The sequence below is a fragment of the Crinia signifera genome, chromosome 5 (assembly GCF_055691185.1).
Source record: "Crinia signifera chromosome 5, ASM5569118v1, whole genome shotgun sequence".
Lineage (NCBI taxonomy): Eukaryota > Metazoa > Chordata > Amphibia > Anura > Myobatrachidae > Crinia > Crinia signifera.
In genome coordinates this window covers 168159154-168186699 of record NC_139221.1, presented here as the reverse complement: position 1 = coordinate 168186699, position 27546 = coordinate 168159154, and the positions used below count along the sequence as shown (strand labels likewise).

At 45.9% G+C, this 27546-nt stretch overlaps 1 protein-coding gene across 1 annotated transcript in view; it reads left to right on the top strand.

The window, feature by feature from the left end:
• Positions 1–2803: 2803 nt before the first annotated feature.
• Positions 2804–27546, top strand: part of FRRS1L (ferric chelate reductase 1 like) — a 61969-nt gene continuing 37226 nt past the window's right edge. The window contains exons 1-2 of the mRNA XM_083188265.1: positions 2804–2942; positions 5767–5963. Coding sequence (XP_083044391.1) covers positions 5771–5963 — 193 coding nt within the window. The 5' untranslated portion in view covers positions 2804–2942; positions 5767–5770. The remainder of the gene's footprint in view (positions 2943–5766; positions 5964–27546) is intronic.

Below are 27546 nucleotides of genomic sequence, written 5' to 3'. Positions count from 1 at the left end.
TTCAGATTCCCGGGTCCGTTGCATGCGTATTATTGTCCGTGGTACTACGTAGGTGCAGAACCCATTTTTGGGGCTGCCCCACATTTGCGCACAGAGAGGCATTTCCCAATGAGACTGCCTTGAGTGACTGGCAGGTCGGACTTCCAATAGGAAGTCACTGCTAGTCACATTTACTATAATTATTATTATCCTTTATTTAAATGGCGCCACAAGGGTTCTGCAGCGCCCAATTACAGAGTACACATAATCAAAACAGGAAACAGTGACTTACAAGGGTAAATGATTATAGGAACATCAGCTGATTACTGCAAGTATCCAGGTGGCAGCAAACAGCATGCTTTGGTGCAGTCGAAGACTACTGAAGTAAGAAAGGATAAGCACATGAGGTAAGAGGTCCCTGCTCCTGAGAGCTTACATTCTAAAGGCTCACAGACTGCATCTGGATTCACTTAGGCAGAGAATAGTGGCGGATTTTACCTGGGGTGGCTGCAGCCCTGCAGCCCATAGGTAAAAACCGCCACTGGTTAGATGGCATGTAAATTATTTGGTCTTTTATCATGATTGTAATCGATATGCCACTGTCGGCACTAGTTGTATACTTTATGTATTAAATGTGATAAAAACTTAATTGCAAAAAAAAAAGCTACAGTATGTAATCCGGTTGAAATTACTTTCTCTAGTGCTTTGTAAGGTAACTATAGACTGGACCCTTTATTATTGTATATATTTGGGCCACTGTATCTCCCCAGACAACCTCCTGAATTGTCTCTCCATTTTCTTCAATAGGATTTTAAAGAAAAAATTGTAATAAATGCCGTGATATCTGTAGGAGCATATACGCCATATATACTTACCTCACACAGTGTAACTTTTGTAATGAGGTTAGGACAAAGGTGGGCCAATGACTGGAGGCAGCATGGACTTGCAGTTGAGGGGGCCAGAGGTCATTAAGGGCAACCTTTATGAGGAGTACTGTAGGTGCAATGGGCACTACTACTGTGAGCATTATGTGAGTAATTGGCAATACTTTGGGGATTATGGGCCAGATGTATAAAGCTTCAAAAAGTGATAAATTGGAGAGTGATAAGTCAATCAGTCATGTTTCAAACCCAACTTGTAGCATGAATGTTAGGAGCTGATTGGCTGTCGGCTCCATTTTATCACTTTTTTAAGCTTGATACATCTGATCCTTAGTGTTTAAGATGCACTACTGTGTGGTATAAAATGCTTAATGGACACTACTATGTGGTGTAATATAAATCTGGGGAACTACATACCAGTGGCGGAACTTGTGAGTGGTGGGCCCAGGTGCAAAAGTACAATTTGGGCCCCACAACAGTGGGTGACAGTGGTACAAGCTGTTGGTCTAGGCAGTAGTGGGCCCCTTAGTCCTCAGGGGCCCCGGTGCAATGCACCTGCTGCACCAATGGTAGTTCCGCCTCTGCTACATACAATGTAATTCGAAAAATATTGTGTTTCTGTGTGGTGTCATTTGAATTGGGGGTACTATTGTGAGACCACATACCTTTTTATTGCGTTAGATGAATGATGTTTATTTAACAGTAATGGGAGTGAGGGCGCAAATTTATAGTTTGCAGGGGGGCGCCGAACACCCTAGCACGGGCTCTGGCTGCACTCATCCGCCTACTGGTGCCTCAGCATCCCGGCGGCCTGCAGATTCTGCCAGCACTGGCTCCCACAACTGCCGCAGGGCCTCCGGGACCATTGTGACTATAAGGGTCCAGGAGGTGCAGGCTACCCCCAGGAAGTGCTGTGGCTGCAGGTGCCAGCTCCTACATAAACTGACAGGAGCCAGGTGCTGCAAGTAACCTTACAGTGCAACAATTGTCTGCTGTCACTGAGCAGAAGCTGGAAATTTGGTGTCACCCCTTGGTGGTTGACACCCAAGTGCAGCCCACCCATACACCCCTAGTAGCACCACTGCATATAACCTATTAAAAAAATTTAAGCAAGGGGGGCAACCATTACTGTTGTGCATTGAGGCAACGCACCTCAGCCTGAAATTTGCCTCCGGGTGTACAAGGGATTTATAGGAAAAGCCAGGAGAGCAAGATGGCAGCAACAATAGCTAGTGACCAGGTACATGAGAGTTTGAAAACACTAGTAAATTATTCCAACAATTCATGTGTTTATACAATATACCATATGACAGACATGAAAAAGGTATGTATTGCTACAGAAGAAAACGGTTGTCTCTCATAATTTTTTTAATCAAAATGGCGTTTGCAAATTAAATATAATCTACTGTATAGTTTTTCTCATTTAAACACAAAACTTGAAAACTGACTTAAGTCATTAGCCTGAGTAGAGGAACTCAGAAATCATGTGGTGCTTAAATCTTTACGGCCACAGCTTACGCCAGTTACGTTAGCTGCTCTCAGAATAGCATCATTCATCGCCCCTCGTGGGGTCGCTTCGATCGTCAAGCTTCGCTCACCACTGTTCGGGCTGGACGGTTCGCCACAACTTTACTAGAGGTAATAGATGGTGGAGTGGACACAGGAGTGTGGCGTGTACCCAGGGTGGTGGTGTGGTACGCAAAGATTCCTACGTAAGTTCCGTAGCGTAAGCTGTGGCGTGGCCGCAAAGATGAGGAAGTACCCTGACATTTGTTTACATTGTACAAATATCTAGAACAAAATACATATGATATTACCGAATAAAATACATTTTTGGAAATATGCGTTTGCTCAATAAAGTATATTATTAAACATTCCGTCTAAATACTAGAATGCTAGCTGCGATCAGTGAGCATCTGTCTTCTCTCCCTATCACAGCTCTCTCCTCCATGACCCCCCTACACAATGCCAGTCACATGGCTGTGATGTAATCAGAGGTAAGGGATGGCCGTCCCTGGTCACAAAGGGCCTTCCAGCACGGAGACCGGTTTCCCGATGTGAGAGCCCCGTTACTCCCCGAAGGTAGGATGCACGGTCCTGCGCTCTGTGTTATACACCGTGCTGGGCAGTGCACGCCGCAGCACTAGGCAGCATTAGCTGCGGGTGGAGCTGTTTCAGCACCATCTCGGCGTAGCTACGGAAATCCGCACAGAGCAAATGAGACGTGTGTTATAAGAGATGCACTGAGAAACCTAAAAACTCATTGTTCAAAAACATCTCCGGCCGTGGGTCCAAGGTGTCATGCATTATAGTAATATGAGGTGGTTTAATATCCCCTTATTACACACAATAATGTAATACTACAGTACATTGCATTGCAATTCTGGTTAGCATTTGCCAGGGTGTATGCAAAGAGCTGTAAACGGTCTTCCGGTGATTAATGTTCATTACTGAGTGCAGCTGTATTTTTCCTGTTTACTGCTAGTTGGATTCCACATAAACAAGATAGAAAATTATGAAGTATTGATTTTTGCATATTGTACTTGTAGATTTGTGGCACTGTGTGGTTTAGAAATGGTGCTTGCAGCACCCCTTCACCCCATCCCCTTTTCCATTGGGCCCATAGGTGCCGATTTATGTTATTGCTGGTGGGTGCTCAAGCCAAAAATATAGGGGAGTGGCTTCATGGGAAAGGGGCGTGGCCACAAAATAATACTGATTTATATTACGCAGCACAGTTGTCTCCAATATTCAAATTATGACAACAGTGCGAATAAATGCCCCTACAGTGCCAAATACATAAATGCCCCCACAGTTCAGGTACATAAATACCCACACAGTACCTGTGCCAGCGACGAGGGAGGGGGAGTGCAGTGGGACACGGGCGAGTGGGCCGCTGCTGATCGGGTGGGTGCTCATCAATTTCCGTAGGTGCTCGGGCCCTCAAGCACCCACCTATGCATGGGCCCTTATTCTAGTTGATTCGGACGGATGCGTATTTCAGACAGGAACTGAGTGTTCTTAGCCCCGCCTACCGTACGGATCGCACACACCGCCAGAATGCGGTAAGACGCCGAGCGTACGGACCGCGAGTGGATGTTTCATGTGAACACCTCCTCCATCTGTGGGAACCTCCCCCATCCTCCGATGGTCGCCAACCATCGAATGATGGACCGAGCGGTCAGGCAGCACCGAGTGCTCCAGATCACTCAGACATTTTTCTTTATGAAAGCAGGGATATGGGCAGGCAGCTGACATCCGGCTATGTCAGTTGTCCGCCCCCACACGTGCGTCACGGCCGTATTACCATACGTACGGCCAGCGTTTTCATGGGAACGCCCATGAAACGTGGGGCGTGCGCATATGGTAATGAGCCCAAACAGTCCTTCACGCCCCTCTCCACCCCCTGCTCGGTTTCTGCACGGACCTCACTCCTTGTTCGGACCTGTGAGGCGTTCGCACATGCGCAAATACCAAACATTGGACATTCAACCACATACGGAGCCGTCCGACTCAATCAGAATAAGGGCCATGGTGTCAGAATGGCAGGGAAGTTTGTATATTTACTTTGCCCTTTAACATTTTTGGTCAAAGGGCATATCTGACAATGAGCCTGATTTAGAGTTGATTGCTATTGTGCGAATTCGCAATCCAATCGATTATCAAATGACTGCGCATGCATAGAGATCGTAGAAATGCATGCACTAGCCAAAATAGGGACAAAAATATGTATGGATCTAATCACAATCCCCTCGCAATTTGACTGACAGGAAGTCAGCATTTGGGGGTGTCGTCTTGCCGTTTTCTGTGAGTGTCAGAAAAAAATGCATTCGTGCCCAGGGATTTTAAGGGAGGGTCTGTGATCTCAGCCTTGGCCTTGATCAGCCTGTCTCTGCCACAGGGTAGTGGTAGGGTTAAGGTGCCTACACATGGAACGATTTGAAGGAAAATGTGGGCATTCCCAATCGATCAAACAGACCAATCATTTAAATTGTTCCGTGCATTGTTAACGATGCGCGTACCTTCATTGGTCTATGATCTTCCATGCATGCAGGAAGATCATATACTAATCTTTTTTGAAATGTATCAAATCATTTCATGTGTACACACAATGAATTACTTGATACACTCGTGAATGATGTTGGATCACTTCCGGCATCATTCCGTGTGTATGCACCTTAAAGAAAAATCAGTCGGTGGCTTGTGAATTGTGTATGGCATTGTTGGTGGATAGCGAATATAGATCCATTAGCAATTTAGTTACAGACTTTCAAATTACGTTTCCTCTTTCTCTCTGGGTGGCAGCTAACTATTCCTAGTTATATGCAACTTTGCAGATGAGCAATCCAGTCCAATAGGTGAACATAGATGTCATTGTATGATTATCTTCCAATAAGTTGTTATTCAATTATTGTGTGTACTTAAATATGTAATGGAGCCCATACATGATTAGTACGATTTGGGCTGATTTCAGCCGATCCAAATCCTATGTGTTTGATGTCCCCCTCAGCCCCGTGTGCATCAGACCCGCAGTCCCGTGTGCATCAGGCCCTCCTGCTGTCCATCTGACCTCCAATTCTGCCCCCCTCCCGGCGGCAGGAAGCTGGGTCGCATGTGATACATCACATGTGAAAGGAGCGCACGTGATGTATCGCATGCGATCTTGCCGGGCGGCTCAGGGAGTTGGATGGCCAATACACTGCTGCAATACACAGCAGTAGTGTATGGGCACCTTAAGGCTGTCATGGTTTTGTAGATCTTGTAGAAGCAGATTCTGGTATGAGTCGTATAAACTACTGTAGCAATATTAGTTTACATGTCATGATAAAATGTTATTCTTAATGTTGTAATTGCTCATATTAACTCTCTTTTGGACACTTTCATATATACAGTTTCTTTTCTTTAGTGCCATGATTCTACCGTGTCTACATGTTGGGGGTTGGCTACTCTTTATATCATCCATGAATGCTAGTCCAGCAGATGAAAGTGCCGCAAGGGGAAGCCGTAAGGATCAAGGAGATTCAGCTCTGGATGAGAAACATGAAGACACTTACGGCACCTTTGCATCTGAGTTTTATGACTTAAGATATCTGTCAGAAGAAGGTCAGAAAATAAATACTACATTTTAAAGGGTTGGGATCGTTTAGTCGACCATAACTAGGTCCACAAGCATTGGGTCGACACCACTAGGTCGACATGCAGCAATGTCGACATGGGTTAAGGTCGACATGGGTCAAGGTCGACCTGGATCTAGGTTGACATGACATTAGGTTGACACTAGCGTTAGGTCGACCTGGGATAGGTCGACAGTAAAAAGGTCGACATGGGGTTTTTCACATGGGGTTTGTCGCCCCATCATTAATGGCACTTATCGGTGTTAGGTGCCATTTTGTAATAGTAATCTGATACTGGCATATAGAATACATACTTTGGTGTTATAAAAGCTCCTTTATTCATTTTATAGCACATTGAAATATTGAATGGTTTCACAGGACTTGATTACTGCTCATTTAAAAGATGTGTTCATCTGCCAATAATAACTGCTTGTGCTTCTAGTTACTGTACTGTGCTAGAGTGAACACCCTTGCATTTCTCCTCAGTTACCATGTTCGTTGTTGCAGGTAATATGCTTCTTGTGGTCATGGGACTGAAATAATAGGCAGAGTTCCTCCTAGGCATAAGGCTTTGGATAATGTATCATCCAGAACGGAGCAGCACTCCTCAATAAATAAATAGGTTGAGTGCCATCACACATGAAGACCACAAGTGGCAGCAATCACAATAAGACAATCTCAGGCAGAGTCTTCCATGTTTTGAAGCGTTTATTCTGACTTCTTCAGGACACAACATACAGATAGGCCTTTATTCAGATCAGATCGCATTACAGATTTGTTTGGAAAATGGGCAAAACCATGTTCACTGCAGGTGGGGCAGATGTAACATGTGTAGAGAGAGTTAGATTTGTTTCTGTGCAGGCTAAATACTGTCTGCATTATTTTACACTGCAATTTAGATTTATGAATAAGGGCCATAATGAAAAGTACCACATATTGGGGCAGATGCCTTACCAAGAGATAAATACAAGGGTGATAAAGGGGCAGATGTATTAAGCTTTAACAAGAGATAAATCCAAGGGTGATAAGGAGAGATAAACGTCCAGCCAATCACCTGCTAACTGCCATGTTACAGCCTGTGTTTGAAAAAAGTCAGTAAGGAGCTGATTGGCTGGACGTTTATCTCTCCTTATCACCCTTGCATCTATCTCTTGTTAAGGCTTAATACATCTGCCCCAGTGAGAGATAAACGTCCAGCCAATCAGCTCCTTACTGACTTTTTTCACACACAGCCTGTAACATGGCAGTTAGCAGGTGATTGGCTGGGCGTTTATCTCTCTTTATCAACCTTGCATTTATCTCTTATTAAGGTTTAATACATCTGCCCCTTTTATATTTGCCCACAAATAACCACAGGCCAGGCACACGCCGGCTGCATCTTTATTTCAGGATACACTAAGTTATAGAGCAGTCGTATATGGATCATCTTTCTATAACTGCTCACATCTGCATATTGCTATATGAGTTATGATTTGCATCATTAGTTTTGATAAATTATATTGTACTATGATGTTATTTATTGTGTTGCCGATTAATCTGTTTGTTTGTTTTAATTCATTCTTTATTTTTATTTTGTAAATAGAATAGGTTTCACATATATCACAAGAAACAATCATCAGTGTTTCCATAGTATAATGACAATATATATGAATAGATTAATTTGTCACTGTAACTGGATACACATTATTATATAAAATGTGAAAATAGGACAAAAACTGTTTTTGTTATGTACGTTGCTATGGGAACTTGGTACTGCATCAACCTGAGGGGCTACTCACCTCGGTTTATCTTTATTGCTGTGGTTATGTTGCCGTGGTTCGATGCATGCGGGCGTCCGCATATGACACTGTTGCTTTTTACGATGATGTCACTGAGGGGGTGCTTTCGGAATGCTTTGAAATGTTGAAGACTCATCTGCTGCCTGAGATTGTCTTAATGTAAGTGCCGCCGCTTGTGGTCAATTTTATATATATATACTAGTAAGCCTGCTCGAAGCAGGATGCTCGTCACACTTCAAACCTTTCGTGTAGTGCTCCAGTGCCCGCCAGCAGCCCTCTCATGGCTGAATATAACAAGCAGAAAACGTGGTACTCTAGAGACGATCAGTGCAGGTTAACTTTATTCCATTTCCAATATGTAATTTCCAATATGTCTTGTTGTCAGGGTGTGTTCACCCAAAACATGTTTGAAAATGGAATAAAGTTAATGTGAAAGAAAGAGAATTCAATATCCAATCCGGAGGTAAATGAATCCAAAGACCGGCTTTCGGGCGTGGTGTGTGGCAGATGCAGCCTGATGGTCTCCTACATAAGGTGAGCTGTTGTATGCTTGTATGTCTTTTCCCTCCTGATGATGGATATGTTGAGCATAATTAAGAATCCATTAAAAAACTCCTTCGGTGATTGGATATTGAAGTATCTGCATTTATTTCTACAAGGACATGAAGGTCAGTGTATGGAGTTGGGGTGAGTGCTGATCCGATCCCTCTGGGTGTGTGTTTGTGTATATATAATATATATTTCTCTTTCAATGGTCCTGGTGACACAGCTCAACACTGGGATGTAGGAGGGTCTGAAGGAGCCAGGCACCTATCCTAAAGCTTTTAGAGGGTAGGCTCCTCCCCTACTGCATCCCGGACTCTTCAGTTTGTGTTAGGTGCCCACTGGAGTGGGTGCTATTCTAAAGGGCTGCAGGAGCAGCCGAAGAATTAGAGTAGTTAGGGAATTTTTATTATTTTATTAACTTTCACTCTAGCTAGGTAGGCACAGAGTGAGGATTCTCATTAGTGAATCTTCACTCTGCTAGCGCAGCAGGAGCTGACAGAAGCGCGTCCTGTCAGCTCACTGTGCACAGGGGAGACGCTGTCTGGCCTCCCTGTGCAGCGCTTACAGCTTCTTTTAAGAAGCTGCCTGGGCTCCGGAGCGCTCTGAAACCGGCTTCACGCAGGTGGGGATCATAGGGGACAGGCGCTCCGTGATGGCGGCGGCCATTTTCTGCGGAGCTTACACACTGAGCTCCTGTTATGAGAGGACAGCAGTGTGTTACAGGCATGTTCCAAGTGGTCCCCAGTCGAGGGGGAGATACTGGAAATAGGAGATCCTACTAAGGGAGCGGCTGACTGGGGGTGGTTGGCGCCAAAAAGTCACCGACCCCGCAGCAGCAGGGACTTGGTCTCTTCCCTTACTCTGTTTTGGCGCCTTTCAGAACGCTTGCAGCGGAGCTGAGCTGGCTTACAGATCCTGACAGAGTGTTTGGATTTCCTGGGCATCGTTTCCCCGCATCTGAAACCGACAGACAGATAAGTAGCTGGGTGCATTGACTCTGTATAAGCGCTGTTGTACATTATATGCACTGTGTGGTTACTTTACATCATGTCTGAGCAACAAGCTGTGGTTTTGGGGGAGGGAGCCCTTAATACTATGAGCGCTTGTAATGTGTGCACACAAAAATTTGTACCTGAGCAGAAGGCCAAGGGGGGTTTGTGTATTGCTTGCGCTGCTGTGAGACCCATGGGGAGTGAACCCCAGAGGGCAGAGCAAATTGAACCCGCGTGGGCTAGTGCCCTGGGCAGGTCTGTTAACGCTTTAGTGCAATTGCTGGACAGACAGAGTGATGCCTTGGTAGAATCTCAGAGACCTATGTCATCATCTCAGCAGTCCTCTGGCTCCTTGCCTCTTACCCAGGCAGATCCTGCCTTCATACAGGTGATGCAGGATACTGCAAAGGGGATCAACAGGTTTAGTGATTTACTAGACAAAATTGATGTTGATGTTGTAGGGACCCCTAAAAGGTCTTACTCGGTGCCTTTATTGGTAGATGAAGAGGAGGGAGCATATGCAGACATTCCCTGGGAGCAGGGTGATGATTCTGAAGATTCCTCAGCCGCAGGGGTGGAGGATTTGATTATAGCTGTTAAACAGGCTTTAAAACTTTCAGTGGAGGATAAAACTCCTGCTAAAGGTGTATTTAAACGGCAGCGTAAGGAAGCTGTTACTTTTCCTTCAGATGAAGGTTTACAAGAATTGTTGGAAGGAGCTTGGAAAACTCCTGATAAAAGGCTGCAGATAGATGCCAAAGAGATTCTTAAGTCTGTACCCCATGCCGAAGTCTCATGCGGAGCTCTGGGAAAAAGTGCCAGTAGTTGATGCTTCTGTGGCACGTCTGTCAAAAGCTACTGTATTACCAGTGCAAGGGGGCGCAGCTTTTAAGGACCCGGTGGACAAAAAGCTGGAGGGTAATCTCAAAGCTATATTTGAAGGGGTGCGTCCCCTTATTGCTTCAGCCTGGGTCTCTAAGGCCATGATTGAGTGGGCCAATGATTTATGCACCATTTTACATGCTGATCCTGGTGTGTTGTTGCTAGCGGAGAAGCTTAATGCAGCTGCAGAATATGTGTTGGAAGCCGAAGAGGAAGCTCTCAAAATGGCGACCAGAGTTTCCACAGTGTCTATCAATGCCAGGAGAGTACTCTGGCTTAAGGCCTGGGAGGCAGATAATGAGTCTAAGAAGGCATTAGAAACATTAGCTTTCAAAGGAAAGTTATTATTTGGATCTGAATTAGAAGAGATTATTAAGCAGGCCACGGGTGGCAAGAGTACCTTCCTGCCTGCCCCTGCAGCCAAGCAGACATCAAGATTTTCTGCTTTTAGGCCGTCCTTTCGGCCCTCCCCTAGAGGTGGTGCGGGACAGTCATTTAGGGGAAAGTTTCAGTCCTCCAGGGGTAAGGCCCAAAATCAAAATTTGGTTCTTTCCACAAGAAACCTGTCACCAAAGGAGAGGACAAACCCTCCGCATGACTGTCAGGGGATTTGCCCGGCAGTGGTAAAGGTGGCGGTCGTCTATCACTGTTCAAGGATGCCTGGGCGTTACTAGACCAGGATTCCTGGGTGTTAGACATTATAGCCCAGGGATACAGAATTCCCTTCAAAGGTCTTCCTCCGAGAAGATTCATTCCCACAGTTTTACCAAAGGAAGCTCGGCTCCGTACAGCTCTCTTAAGAGCAGCTCACTCTCTGTTAGAGAAGGGGGTGGTAATCCCGGTTCCCAGGGCAGAATGGAAGAAAGGCTTTTATTCCACTCTGTTTCTGGTACCCAAACCAGACGGGTCTTTCAGACCAATACTGAATTTAAAGTCACTAAGGGGGAAATTTACTAAAGGAAATTTGTAAAAAAAATAGGTGTATTTGTATTTAGACATACACTTATTTTTGACATTTACTATCCCGAAAATACGGCAATTCGTAGTCGTATTGATGTGCTAAAAAATGTGCTATTTGCCAGGTTCCACTCTCGGGGGTTCCAGTGGAACATTTTGACGGCTTGGTCAGGAAACACACAGACCATGAAGTCAGAACAGATTGTGCTGTCTTCGGAAAATCGAGCCTCCCTGAAATGGTGGACAGATGTGGATTCCATTCAGTGGGGTCGGTCACTGCAGTCCTGGAGCTGGCTGGTAGTCACTACCGATGCCAGTCTCAGGGGCTGGGGGTCAGTAGTCTTGGACCTGCGTCTGCAGGGCTTGTGGACTCCAGAGGAATCTACCTTACCGATCAACATCTTGGAACTGAGAGCTGTGTGGAAAGTGATTTCTCTGGCGGGAGACAGGTTACAGAGGCTCCCTTTAAGGATTCAGACCGACAACGCCACAGCTGTGGCGTATCTGAATCACCAGGGAGGCACACGCAGCAAACTGGCCATGTGGGAGGTGTCCAGAATCCTCTTGTGGGCGGAACAGAATGTTCCAGCTTTATCAGCTATATTCATACCAGGGCCCTTATTCTGATTGAAGCGGTAACGGCCGCATGCGGCCGTTCCGCCGATGTTTTCGGTCTGCGCATGTGCAGAGGCCACTCTGCGCATGTGCAGCCGAAATCGCCGTACACGTATTTTGTCCGCCGCAAAGGGGGTGGATAGGGGCGTGAGGGGCTACGAAGCCTCATTTGCATATGCATACGCCCCGCGTTTCATGGGCGTTCCCATGCAAACGCGGGGCGTACGCATGCTAATGAGGCTATGACGCGTGGGTACAGGGCGGGCATCTGACATCGCCGGATGTCAGCTGCCCGCCCCAATACAAGATTTCACACGGACAAGTGTCCGTGTGGTCTTGTGTTGCGGGACCTGGTGGAGCGTGCGGCCCTGCATTCGATGTTCGGCGACCATCGAATGCAGGGGCTGCTCCCACCATGGAGGAGGCGTATCCCCGTACACATTCATGCGGATCGCCACATGGCCGCGTACGGACGGCCGTGGCGATCCGTATGGAAGGCGGGGATTCGCCTGGTGCGGTCAGAGCCGCATATGCGGCTCCGGCCGCACCGATCAGAATAAGGGCCCAGGAGTGGAGAATATAGAGGCCGACTTCCTGAGCAGGGAGGAGCTGAAGGAAGGGGAATGGAGCCTGAATCCTCAGATATTTCATCAAATTACTTTGAAGTGGGGAACCCCGGACGTGGACCTGATGGCATCCAGGTTCAACCATCAGGTGCCCAGGTTTTATGCCAGGACAAGGGACCCACTGGCAGAAGCAGTGGATGCCATGACTATCCCCTGGGAGGGGAATCTTCTTTATGTTTTTCCGCCAGTCCCAATGCTGGCGAGAGTGTTGAAGAGAATACAGGCCCAAGAAATCCCAGTGATTTTAGTGGCCCCGGATTGGCCAAGGAGGTCCTGGTACTCGAGGTTTCAGAAATTGTCTGTGGACTCGTGGCGTCTACCTCTGAGGTCAGATCTTCTAAGACAAAGGCCGTTCAATCATCTGGATTCAGCTCGATTAATTTTGACGGCCTGGCTGTTGAAACCGCCATTTTAAGGAATAAGGGATTCTCAGAGGCAGTGGTTAACACCATGATAAAAGCCAGAAAGTCGGTGTCTTCGGCAAATTATTATAGGGTCTGGAAGACCTATATTCGTTGGTGTGAGAGACAGAAGTCTCATAAGTCACGATTTAAATTGACAAAAATGTTGGAATTCTTGCAGGATGGTTTTTCCTCTGGGTTAAGCCTTCAGTCTCTAAGGGTGCAGATCTCGGCCTTGTCCATTTACTTCCAGAAAAGGATTGCATTATTGCCGGAAGTACAGACCTTCCTACAGGGGGTGTCTCGGTCGAAACCTCCCTACAAACAACCAGTAGCACCATGGGACTTATCGCTGGTTTTGGAGTGCCTTCAGAAGGCACCTTTTGAACCATTAAGGTCGGCTGACCTTAAATTCCTTACATGGAAGCTGGTATTTTTGTTGGCAGTGGCGTCAGCAAAAAGAGTATCGGAGTTGGGAGCTTTGTCCTGCAAGTCTCCCTTCCTGATATTTCATGATGATAGGGCTGTTCTTCGGACAGTACCCCAATTTTTACCGAAAGTAGTCTCTGCATTTCATATAAATCAGGAGATAGTTCTGCCTGTGTTTCAACCCCCAGAGGGTTCAAGGAAAAGGGACAAATTGAGGAGTTTGGATGTTGTGCGTGCCTTACGCATTTATGTGGACAGAGTTAAGAGTGTCAGAAAGACTGATACCTTGTTAGTGTTGTATGACATACACAAAATTGGATGGCCTGCTTCTAAGCAGACCATTGCTAGGTGGTTGCGCTCTGTTATAGCGTTTGCATATACAAAAGTTGGTAGGCCTGTTCCGGCCAGGATTAATGCGCATACCACCAGTTTGGTTGCTTCCTCTTGGGCGGTTCGACATGGGGCAACAGCTGAGCAGGTTTGCAGGGCTGCCACTTGGTCATCTGTTCATACATTTGCCAAATTCTATAGGTTCCATGAGTTCGCGTCGGAGGACGCATCATTCGGGCGTGCAGTAATGAGAACTGCAGACCTGAGCGTACCCACCCAAAGGACCGGCTCTGGAACGTCCCAGGCCCTTATTCTGATTGACGCGTACTTTACCGCATACTTTCGGATCGCGTCTTTACGGCGTCTGCGCATGCGTGGAGAACGCAACGCGCATGTGCCACGCCTTGACTCCGTACCTGTTCGGGCAAATCCCGTACAAAACTGGTCACCGCAATCATTCGGGAAATATGGGCGTATTATGGGCGTCATGCGGAATGACACATGGGCGTAGTTTCAAAGTGGGCAAAACGGGGCGGAAACATGGGCGGACACGGGGGAGTACACTGATGTTGGGGGGCGTGCATTCGGATACCACTCCGAATGCACGCGAACAAAAAGGGAAGAAATGTGCGGTGTCCAAAAGGCCACTATTGCTTTGCGGACACCACTCGTTCCTGCGGGAGGCGAACGGACCGCCTAATGACTACAAGCATTAACACCTGAACCCAATAAAATCGACTCCTTTACTCATTACTCACTAATAGGACGCTTGTCAGTGCTTTAATTGAAACCATTGCTGCTTCAAGGAAACCTTACTAATCACCCACATATGCTGTACTTCGGACACACTTTAAACCTGCTAACAATGGACATGACTGAATATTAATACTAGCAATACACATGTGTATGCGACATGTACTAATTAAACCACACAATTGTTGTAAAGTAAAGAAATTTATTTATATACATTTCACAGTCAATGCCACTGTGATGCAATGACAAAAAAATGAAGATACCAAAAAATACAAACCATGGCAGGAATGTCCCAAAATAAATTATAATACAAAACAAATATAATTGCACACAGATGGACTCCAGCACCTCCTATGTGCCACTGCACATGCAGCCAGTGGGAAATGAGGAGGCTGCTGGCCCTTCTACAGCAGGCCAACCTGCACCTGACCATTCTACAGCAGGGCAACCTACACCTGGCCCTTCTGCAGCAGGCCAACCTGCAGCTGGCTCATATGCACCATCAGCAGAATCATTTGGAACACAACCGGGGACTTAGCAACATCACATCAAGTGCAGCTGACAGTAATGGCAGGCAAAAGAGGGCAACAGGGGAACCAAAAAGGACATTTGAAGCAAGGGCTCATCTGGTTACCCTCAGCACGTGATTGGACACAAGAAGCTGACACACACAGTACAATGGAAGATTTGGGATGAGATAACGGTGGAGATTAATGCAGCCACAAGTTCATTTTCGACCACGTTTGGCCTTGGTAGGCTCCTTGGCCTGTGCAGCAGCTCTTCGGGCACGGCCAGATGCTGGGGCAGGTGGAGCAGATGCTGGTGAGGGGTTGGCTGGTCTACCCCTCCTGCCAGCAGGGAGTGTTGCTGGTGGTAATGCACCAGAAACGGATGACATTAGGACCCTGTTGCTGGTAACTAGCTCCACCATAAGCTCATTATGGTGGAGGAGGAGATCATTTTGGCGGGTGGCTTGCTCGGCCAGCACCTGAGCACTTGCAGCCATGGCCTGATGCGCCTCAGCCATGGCCTGCAGGCTCCCAGCGATGGCCTGCTGGGTGCTGACCAAGCTCGCCATGATCTCCTCGGTCCTATGCATCCGTTCTGATGCCAACTCTCCCTGCTGGTTTATGTCCCCAAGCATCTGGGCCAACCTGGCCAAATCGGCTTGGGCCGATGGCTGCTGCTGCACAGGCCTACCACTGGGGCCAGGTGGCACGGACTCCTCCACCTCCTGAGCAGAGTCGTCACCAAGCAGTGGGGTGTCTGTGGAAAATGATAAACACAATTAGGACACATTCTAAGATAATTACTTGCACAAGTTTATGGCATGACAAATATTTACCTTCAATAAAAGACGCAAACACTTCAGCTGGGGCCTCGCTATCCATCGTGCTCACCCCCCTGACCTCCTCAAGTGATACACAGCTCTCGGCCATCAACTCCAGGGGGGTGAACTCTAGCCCTGATGGCATGGGCCCGGCCCCAGATGTCTGGCTGTGTTCCCACCGCTTGGTCATCTTCCTCTTCAGGTTGGTTTTGAAGTCCTGCCACCTGCAATGTAAGTTGACATATTAATACATGTCACTCCAGATGTTTGCTGTTGCTGCCATTGCTCTGTGCTACATATTACGACATGTGCTTAATGTCCAAAAGATAACATTACATGCAACTATGATATCAACCGTTACAATACACATTCACAATCACCCTACTCTAACTCTCAACCAAATAACATGTCAATAATGTCTGTGTATGGTAACAACCTCACCGGCCATTTGCAAAATCCATCTAAGCATGAATTCAATCATTACTTGTCTATTACTGGGCACATGTATCACAAAACAACTTGCCTCTTCTTGACATGGTCGGCCTCACGAACTTGTGGCGCAACTTCATTAATCTCTGCCGTTATCTCTTCCCAAATCTTCCATCTGCGTGTGTGTGTCAGCCTCTCTGATGGACACTCAATCAAATCACGTGCTCGGGGAACCAGGATGGCAAGCTCCTGTGCTTCATATGCCTTATTTCTTGTAGTTGGTTCCTCTGTTGCCCTCTTTCTCCCCTTGCCACGTCCATGGCCACGCCCCCTGGCACGTGTCGCTGCACTTGAAGTGCTGGCCATGGTACTATCTTGTGAAGTCCCCGGTTGTGTTCCAAAAGATTCTTCTGATGGTGCATATGAGACAGCTGCAGGTTGCCCTGCTGCAGAAGGGCCAGGTGCAGGTTGCCCTGCTGTAGAATGGTCAGGTGCAGGTTGCCCTGCTGTAGAAGGGCCAGCAGCCTCCTCATTTCCCACTGGCCGCATGTGCAGTGGCACATAGGTGGTGCTGGAGTCCACCTGGTCAAATAGTTGCTGCAGCTCCTGGTCCACCTCTGGTTGTGATCCAGACATGTTAGCAACAACATTGTCACATTCTAATACACCTTTATATACTGTTTGTGTATCCTGTTTGGCGGACATCAGCGGCAGCTGCGTTCCGTGCACGAGCGTACGTCGCTGTTTTTTCGCGCCGCATACGGTGGCGGAAATTCCATTGTGTAAAACCTGGCGAAACTTCTACATGAAATACTGGTCACCAATTCTAACATTGCATAGAATCTTCTGATACACCTGTGACTATCGCACAATACACATGCTATTTGCTAGCATGACATGACATTTGGTTCATGACTACTGTGGTATTGTGGCGTTTGATTGCAAGCTAAAAGTAGCCCAATCCCTTAGAAATTCCAGGCCACAAGTCATGCAATACTCATCACTACTGTTATAGACCACACATGTGACAGGCCTATAAATAGTGAGTTGCTGCTAGAATCATTTGTCTCCAGATCTGGACTTGTCAGGGTCTAAGGTAAGCTCTTCCATGGTCCTTGTAGATATGATATCCATTAACAATGTAAGTGTATGAATGTATGCACCATTGCCTCACTGACTACAGATTGTTGGGCCAGCAAAGTCTTTGTAGCATTATTGCAACATGTCACATGTTCACTATTTCACTCACAGGTCTTAAACCTGTGTGTGTTCATCTATTGCAGGACAACATGTCCCAGCAATAGCTGGAATGTCTCATAGTACATGATGTCGGCAACAAATGCAGACACGTTTGATACTCAAGTAGTGTTTAGTAGTTCGATGTTGTAAGCATCTGTGTGTTTAGGACGGTGTGTATTGAGTTCATATTATTGTTACATCATTATAGAGTCAAATGGATCTTCGGGATTTTACAGGGCGGCCATCTATTGTACGTATTGAAGCCTAGTGGGATATGGCCATTATGTGCATAGGTGCATCAGTATTTATGTTCATTTCTTTATAGGTTGCTGAAGCAATGATGCGGGACATGGAAAGGAGGCTAAGGGCACTTGCGGCTCTCCCCACTCGTCGCCCAAGGAGGCCAGGACGTGCTAGAATCTATCGCACACGGGTGACTCTGTTTGCTATGCCCGATGATGAGGTACTTACTAGGTACCGGTTACCGCCACATGTAATTCTGGATCTGCTCTCGTTAATTGAGAGTGATCTGGAACCTCTACACGGGATCACGACAGCAATTCCGCCTCACACACAGCTGCTGGCGGTGTTGCATTTCTGCGCCTCAGGATCATTCCAACAAGTAGTGGCAGTACTTGCTGGAATATCTCAGCCGGCCTTCTGCCGAATCCTGAGGCGTGTGACGTCGGCCATGTTCAGGCGCAAGGGGCACTTCATGGCCATGACATTTGCCACCGAGACCCTGCGCAGAAGCCAGCAGGCCTTCCATCAAATTGCTGGCTTCCCTAATGTGATAGGGGCTGTGGATGGCACCCATGTACCATTTGTGCCTCCATCTCGAAGTGAGAAGATATATAGGAACCGCAAATTGTTCCACTCACTGAACGTGATGGTGGTATGTGGCCCATCCATGGAGATTCTCGCCTTCAACTCGAAGTTTCCCGGAAGTGCCCATGACTCTCATGTCATCCGACAAACCGGGATATGGCAAAGACTACAAGAGCTGGAAGGCCGTGATGCGTGGGTTCTGGGTGACTCCGGTTACCCATGTACGCCCTGGCTACTTACGCCGTACAGCTACCCAGCACCGGGCCCACAGGAGGCATTCAATAGGGCGCATGTTGCCACCAGGCAAGTGGTGGAGCGCTCAATTGGCCTTTTAAAGGGTCGATTTAGAGTGCTCCACCGCACTGGTGGTGACTTACAGTATGCGCCTCAAATGGTGTCGAGGATCGTGGGCCTGTGTATATTTTTCCACAACATTGCTGTGCGGCGTGAGATACCCTTTGATGAGTGGGAGGTACCATCTGAGCCGCAAGATCCGCCCATGCGCCCATCCCGCGCCCCTGAATGCCGGAGGGGATACCAGCTGCGGGACTCTGTGGCGCAAAGATACTTCAGGTACATTTTATCTAGTGGACCAGAACACACCAATTGTTGTAAAAATCACCCCTTCAAATAAGTACAGTGTGGTAGTTGTCAGTGTTACAAAATGACAATTAGCCAGCCTGCCCTCCTAATGGCAAAGAAATAGTAGATATTTATCATATGTGCTTAGTTTTGGGGGAAGTACAATATAGGTGCTCATTATTATACCTTGTACAAGGGATCTTATGTGTTTGTTATATCTTCATTATTGTAGTTGATACTATCCCTGATGACTGGTGAGTACATTGATTTATTCTCTAATGTGTTGGGGATTTTTTCCTGTGTTGATGTATGATTTGTTTGCAGATATATATATATATATATGATATTTCAATTTATTAACATGTTTAAACATTTCAAGGAGCAGGCAGGCAGGCAGCCAGGCAGGCAGCCAGGCAGGCAGCCAGGCAGGCAGCGCTGGTGTATAATGCTGGACTCAGGATACCTGCAAGCAGTGTTCCCTCTAAGCTGTGCGCTCGTGCGTGCGCACACAACTCGACGAGTGTGCGCACAGACATGACAACAGAGCGCACAAAGCAGAAGTGGACCCTTTTTGCAGTTGTGCACTCAATTAATGTGTGTTTCACCCATTAACTACATCATGTGCTGTGTTTTGAATGTTTAAATGTTTAATATAATTTTGAAGTAAAGTTAACACAAATGCTGAACATCATTTTCCAGTTATATTTAAGTGACGCACAAAAATAAAAATTTCCTTCAAAAGTTGCACAGCCAAAATCTTTTGCCGCACACAGCCTTCGTAAAATTAGAGGGAACATTGCCTGCAAGTATGTGTATGTGTCTTTTAAACATAAATGTACGCATACACATAGATGCATAGAGTAAGTAATGCTAAGTACAGCTATGCGTTGCTAAGCTATAGCACGCGTTGCTTGGCGGAGCGAGGCCTTATTGGATTTGCTAAGTGCATACACACTGTGTTTTATATATATATCAGATTTGCTCATTCCCATACATCAGCACTACTGTTTTTAAGGCATGCGAATTTGTCACCATTTGTGTTGGCGCAGAGACGCTGTTCATGTAAAGATGAACAATAAAGTTATTAACACAAATAACTGTGATAAACCAATGACACCACCTGATTGGTTGATTGATGCCATTGTTAACATGGCGGAGACACGCAGGGCAGAGCCATTTTCGCCTGCGGAGCTGAGGGCTCTGGTCTCCGTCATGGAGACAAGGCTGGGCCGTGCGGGGCCCTTTATCACAAATGGGCAGAAGCGGCGGGCAGAAGCGGCGGGCATATGCTGCGGCAGGGCGCCGGATTTACGCCCGCACCCGGGTGCGGAGGAGCATCGGCCAGCTCGAGAGGCGGTGGTCGGACCTCCGCAGGCGCCAGCCCCAGCTTCTCCAGCAAATTAGGGGCGAGATAGCTGATTGTGAGTATTTTAGCTATGAAATTTCGCACTTACATCATACCATCTATAAACAATAAAATGTGTCTCATGATAAGTGGGTGTCCATGGGTTTACAAGTCCATAGACTGTTATGTGTGCTTCTTCCTGGTTAACATGCAGTCATGTGGCTTTTATATGTAATGACATAGCATTCATGATTCAGATGCATACAATGTGCCAGATCTAATATGTGTTCAACATTGATAAATGCCTGGGTTGTAATGATTGAACAAATTACTAACAATCACATAATAACTTAAATGTCACATTTTGGAGTCCATTAACAGTAAGGAGCTACTTTCAAGCATCGTTTGCCAACATTATCACCCTTCCATGTATGTCTTGTTATGGATTACTACATGTGCCCCAATGACCCGACATTGACCATGATTTTGTTTTCTACCACACAGCACGAGCCCGAGCACGACAGGCACGGGAGCAGGCCGAGGCAGCCCTGGCGGAGGAGCAGGCGCAAGAGCGTGATGAGGAGGTGGCGGCGAGGGTGGAGGAGGAGCAAGTGGAGGAGGAGGAGGAAATGGTGGAGGAGCAAGTGGAGGAGGTGGAGGAGATGGTGGAGGAGATGGTGGAGGAGGTGGAGGAGATGGTGGAGGAGGTGGTGGAGGAGGAGGAGGTGCCTGAGGAGGTGGTGGAAGAGGAGTTGGTGGCAGAGGAGGAGGTGGAGGAGGTGTTGGTGGCGGAGGAGGAGGTGGAGGAGGTGGTGGTGGTGGAGGAGGTGGTGGAGGAGGTGGTGGTGGTGGAGGAGGTGGTTGTGGCGGAGGAGGTGGAGGAGGTGATGGTGACGGAGGAGCTGGCGGAGGAGGGGGCTGAGGAGGCCACGGTTGCCCCAGAGGTGTCCGAATCCGAGGGGGAGGAGGCGTGTGAGGCCCCGGAGTCCCATCAGATCGGTATGTTTACATAATGCATCATTCATGAAGTAGTTGGACTGGTATTTGTTATGTAGCACTGGTGATTAAAAATTTTGGTACAATACTATTAATACAGACCCCAAAGTGGGTAGCTACAGATACTGGGACGGGTTAGATGGGGTGTCCAAGGCATCCCTTTCATCCAGGACACCTCTGAATTACACAGGTTTGTGGGATGGCTTGGAGCTCCATTTTGACTGCCACATAACCGTTGCAGTTAAACAGGATCCTGGAGTAAAGGGATGAGTGGATCATTTGTGGATTAAATTCACCTGCTGCAAGCCTCGATTCTGACCCATCATATAGTGGAATCTATATTGTTGTTGAATGTTATTTATAAACTATAGGATGTATGCTATAAATGGAGTATGGGCCGGCCTACCTTGGAATGGAGTCACAAGTTGCCAGTGTCCCAGGAGCCTCCTCTACCTAAACACCCCCTGTAGTTCAGATTGTTTTTTGGGCCTCACAGAATTGTAGGTTGGTTTAGACTGAATTATGATTTTGAGGATGTGTACTGTGCATTCCTGACATTTGCATAACTCCCATGCCACGAACCATCACTGAACTTAGACTGAGGAGATTGTGACAAGTTCTTATTGACGGAGGCCATGACATGCTTGTCATTGGTTAGTCATGGGTGGGTTGTAAATGAGAAGAAACACTATGACTGTTATGTCTTCTGCAGAGTAAAGGGTAGAGGGAAAAAAACACAGTATGTAGTAAATAAGTTTGCATGTATGTATATATGTGTGTGTCATATCTATTTATCTATGTGTGTCTCTATCTCTCTACATATATATATATATATATATATATATATATATACACATGTCACCTAGCATTTCTGCAATTTATGTAGCAGTATGTGAAATGTATGCATGAATATCATGACTAATTTTTGCCCCTTTGACATGCCCACAGATGACACAACACCGGCAGATGAGGGGGTTCGTGGGGCCCTCCTGCGTGCGGAACACCATTTACGATTATTAATCGCGGATCTGCAGGACCTGCGCGATTTACTTCTTTAATTTTTTTTTTTTTTTTTGATATTTAATTGTTAATTGTTCCTCGTAATAAATAATTTATGCAAGTTCAAAGTTGTTGGTTTTCTTTGCACATTAAACAGTATATGTGTAGATTGTTTATAATCTTTTACACAGGGTCTAATACAAACCATTGCACTTCAATTGCTGTAAGGGTTAATGTGTGCAATGCATGTGTTAGGCATGCTTGTAAGGATATATTGGCATCTAATTGATTCCAATTCCAAATAAGCATTTTTTTATGAGGATAGGTAATTGAATAAGTGGGTCATGTGATGTATTGCAGAATATACATAATAGTGGGTTGTTTGGCGTAAATACTCCGCTTACGGGCGGTAGCACCGCTTGGCTCCCGTTCGGATGCGGTATTCCCGTGCATACTCTGTAATACTCTGTAATACCGTGCAGAATCGGAGTGATTCCCCCGCACACGCATGGTTTATATGTCGTCCGTAAACACGCCCTGTTCTTAAAGAGTGAGTCCGTCCGAATGCGGAGGACACGTGGGCGTTTCTACGGACGATGGCCGCACGCGGCAGAACACCGTGGCGTGCGGACCGCTCCGTAAGAATGCGGGAATATCCGCACCGATCAGAATAAGGGCCCCAGTGTTGAGCTGTGTCACCAGGACCATTGAAAGAGAAAAAGGGATTTTTGTAAGAACTTACCGTTCGAATCCCTTTCTCTGATATGGTCCTGGTGACACAGCGATCCCTCCCTTACGCTCAGTAAGTATGCCAGGTTCATGATGTTTCATGTTATTTGGTTAAAAGTTATTGTTGAAAAATGTGCATATAATATGTGCAGGCGTTTGTACTGAGTTAATGTATTCCAGTGGCTTTGAAAGATTGAACTGAAGAGTCCGGGATGCAGTAGGGTAGGAGCCTACCCTCTAAAAGCTTTAGGATAGGTGCCTGGCTCCTTCGGACCCTCCTACATCCCAGTGTTGAGCTGTGTCACCAGGACCATATCAGAGAAAGGGATTCGAACGGTAAGTTCTTACAAAACTCCCTTTATATATATATATATATATATATATATATATATATATACTAGATACTAGCTGACCCGCCCGGCGTTGCCCGGGAAAACCTTGGGGTTTCTTTATTTCCAAAATTGCTGAAAAATGTCATCTTACAGTATGCTGTGACAAAGACCTAAGATTGTAATTTGTTATAGATTCCACCATAATGTTAGAATGTGTTTGCATTGATACTCAATGATGGCAATGAAATCAGGTGTGGTGTTGTTGTTTGAAACACAACGCTCCTGAGTTGAAAACTTGTATGTGTTGATGAATTCCACATCCACTCCTGAGATTTAGCACCCACATCCACATCCACTCCTGAGATTTAGCACCTACCTTCTGAGGGTCAGAAATCGGTACAAAATCAGAAAGGGACATGTCCACACCTCAATTTCTATACTTTCAATGGTACAGTTTCTAGGGTGTGTAATTACAGGCGCTGAGTGCGTGGGGTCCGGGGTGGGCGTTACTTACCGCGCCATAATTAATTAAAAATTCACTGCTCCCTGCCACTCACCGAACCTGCCTGCAGCAGTCTCTGAGGTCTGGGGATCTGTAAAGCACATGCACCGAGCATCTCTACCAAACAGTGGGGCAGCCCCTGAGTGTGGGAGCAGGTCTGCGGGCCTGGCCAAATGATGTCATGACGCGATGCACACTATCCGCACCACTGTAATGCACCACTGGGAATGGGTGCAATGGGCAAAATTCTTCCCTACACCCACCGGGCCAATCCACTGATCCAGCCATCACAATCATCAATGGATGCATTGATAAGGTTTGGAGTTTAAGAAGTTGAAGAATAACACTGAGAAAAAGAATTGCCATGTTACAAAGTGTACAATTTACTCAATAAATCGTGAAAAAAATGTAAGTGTACATAGAAGTACAATCAAGAAATGAAAGTAGGATTAAAAAATAAGTTCTGATTCAAACTGATAATTGTTTGGATGGGTTGGGTTGTGAAACAAATCTATAGGTGAGGGTATGGATATTGTGGGCATAATTGGTGTTTGTTACACCTACAGGGGGCCCTCAATTGATGGGATTTTCACTACAGTGTCACGGTCACAGTGTCACCATAGGGGGATTCCCAATTGGGGTCCAGGTGGTCTTTTGGGACCCTTTACAATCCTGTAGGTCTTTTCTCCTTGAGCTTACAGTCTCCCTTAATGATAGTCAATCACTGAGGGAGACTGTAGGCTCCAGGAGAAGAGACCAACGGGATTGTAAAGGGGTCCCTAAAAGACCACCTGAACCCCAATTGGAAATCCCCCTACGGTGACACTGTAGTGAGAATTTCTCATCAACTGGGGACCCCCTGTAGGTGTACCAAACACCAATTATGCCCACAATCTCCATACCCCCTCCACCTATAGATTTGTTTCGCAACCCACTACCATCCAAATAATTATCAGTTTGAATCAGAATTCATTTTTTAATCCTACTTTCATTTCTTGATTGTACTGTACTTCTATGTACACATATTTTTTTCACGATTTATTGAGTAAATTGTACACTATAACGTGACAAATCTTCATCTCAGTCTTATTCTTCAACTTCTTACACTCATAACATTCAAACAAATGCATGCAGCGCTCATGCCCATCGACCAAACATTATCTATGAACCAAAAGAGTCTGAGAAACCCTTAAGGCAGAGCTGTGCCTGATATCCAACTGACTAACAGGGTGAGTGCAGTGTACCCACTTTGTATTGATCAATGGGTGCATTGGCCAGGACAAAGATTTCTCAGTGCAACTGGCCGGGGAGCGCAGTGACAGGCTGGAGGACTGGAGAGACGGATATGGGGAACAAAGTAGAAACGGTACATTAGGTACAGTTTTTATTTGCCGGTACAGACGGTTAAATAAACGGCAAATTATTTTTTATGTGTTCTGTGTGCTTGTGTGTGTTGTACTGTTTTTGTGTGTGTGTTGTAGTGTATGTGGTTGTGTGTGTTGTATTGTATGTATCTGTCCAATGCGTAAGTGTGTGAGGTGTGCTACGTGCTACAGTATGTGTTTGTTGTGTCTTTGTGTATCTGTGCAATGTTTAAGTGTGTGTCGTACTGTTTTTTGGGTGTGTGTGGTGAATGTGTGTGTGTGTTGTGCTGTTAGAGGTATGTTATGTGTGTGTGTTGTGTGTATCTGCCCTATGTGTAAGTGCGTAAGGTGTGCTATGTATAAATCTGTGTGTGTGTGTAGTGTGCTGTGTGTATCTTTGCAATGTTTAAGTGTGTGTTTTGTGTATTGTACTGTTTTTGGGTGTGTGTTGTAGTGAATGTGGGTGTGTGTTGTACTGTGAGTGTTGTGTGTATCTGCCGAATGTGTAAGTTTGTGATCTGTGCTACGTATATATGTGTGTGTAGTGTGCTTTGCGTATCCTGGCAATGTTTAAGTGTGTGTGTTCTGTGTGTTTGTGTTGTACTGTGTATGGATTTGTATTGTACTGCATGTGGTGTGTTGTGTGTGTGTGTGTATCTGTCCAATGTGTAAGTGTGTAAGGTGCTCTACGTATAAATGTGTGTGTTGTGTGCTATGTGTGCGTATGTGGGGTACTGTGTGTGTGTGTGTGCGTGTACAATGTGTATGTGTGTGTGTTGTGTGGTCTATGTATATCCTCAATTATTTCCTAATTGTTAAAAGCCTTCACCATAATGTTAGAATGTGTCATTCATACTCAATGACAGCAATGAAATCAGGTGTGGAGTTGTTCCTTTGCAAACGGTTTCCCAGATCATCGATCTTTTCCCCAGAACATCAATGAAGGTAAATTACAACTTGGTGTTTTTTAAATTTCTAAGTGAAATTTCCCAAAAACGGCTTCGAGGTGCACACCACCGGGTCCAGAGGTATCTTGTTGCTGAATTTGGTGTCTCTGAGTGCCACGGTGTGTCCGCAATGCGCCGGACACGCACACACACACACACACACACGCACACAGATTCTTCAACTTATTATATAGAGAAGATAGGATCCCAGTGAGAGCGCGGTGGGTAATAAATATGATGTCGGTGGGTAGCAATTAAGCACTTTTTAATGCAACGTTTCGATGCAACGCAGGCATCGTCATCAGGCCTGCGTAGCATCGAAACGTTGCATTAAAAAGTGCTTAATTGCTACCCACCGACATCATATTTATTTTGGAGTGCCGCGCTCTCACTGGGATCCTGTACATACGTTTAGTGCGGGCACCCTACAAGCTGTTCCAGAAGGAGGCTGTGCCGGGCAATACCCTGCTATATATATATATATATATATATATATATATATATATATATATATATATATATATATGTATATATATATATATATATATATATATGTATATATATATAGATTCCAGCTGGGGGGGCGGCACTCAAATAAAGAAGTCAATGCAGTCAAATAGACATGAAAAAACAAAGTGTATGGGCGCTAATCCACTTTGTTTTTTCATGTCTATTTGACTGCATTGACTTCTTTATTTGAGTGCCGCCCCCCCCAGCTGGAATCTGTATTATACTTTTGGGAAGGTACCTATTTCACTGGATTTACCTGAGTGCCAGCATATTGGAGTACTATATATATATATATATATATATATATATATATATATATATATATATATATACTCTAGACACCTCCTTCCCACATGTCGCAGCAGGTGATGGAATCGTGTGGGTTACAGGAACAGCAGACGAGAAGTGAGGTTAAAACGGCCAGGTTTAATCTATTACTTTTTCATCAATGGAGACAAACTGAAAAGCACTCAAATATTTCTTTGAGGAAGATGTGAGGATAAATTAAATATGAAGCAATAAGTTCTTGCGTGGGGTAAATAATATGAAGCAATAAGTTCTTGCGTGGGGGTTTGAGTAAGCTGACGGTGGGAAATGGAGAGACTGTGACTGTAGAAGAGGGCAATTGGATCCAATATGGTAGAGGGGAGAAAACTGAAGTTGAATGGGATTTGGAGGAATCGTAATGGGCCCGAAAGGTATTGTCTGGACTGGACCAGCTGGAGTAGACCAGGTCAAACTCGGTCAGCTGCCAGCTGCCAGGGTAGCCGTGTTCTGCCCATAGCAAAGGCACTAGAGTAGGCAGCCCTCAGAGGTGCAGTAAGCTCAAGAGACTTTTTGTTCTGACTAGGCAGCTTCCCTAAGTACCCAGGGAGTGGCTTATGTAAATAACTACTATGGAGAAAAACAAAACACAAGTAAATGAAGATTAATATAAAACAGACATTAAAACTTGACCACACAGAACAGGTGCATGGTAGCGCTGTAGAGTGGGAAGGGTGGAGGAGTGTCTCAGCTACACATTCCAGTCAGTGGCAGTTGCCTGTGAGCCTTTACAGTGTACGGATTGAGCTGCAAATAAAGTGTCCCTTTTTACTTCCCATGCTTCAAGAGGCCTTTGAGGAGCAATCA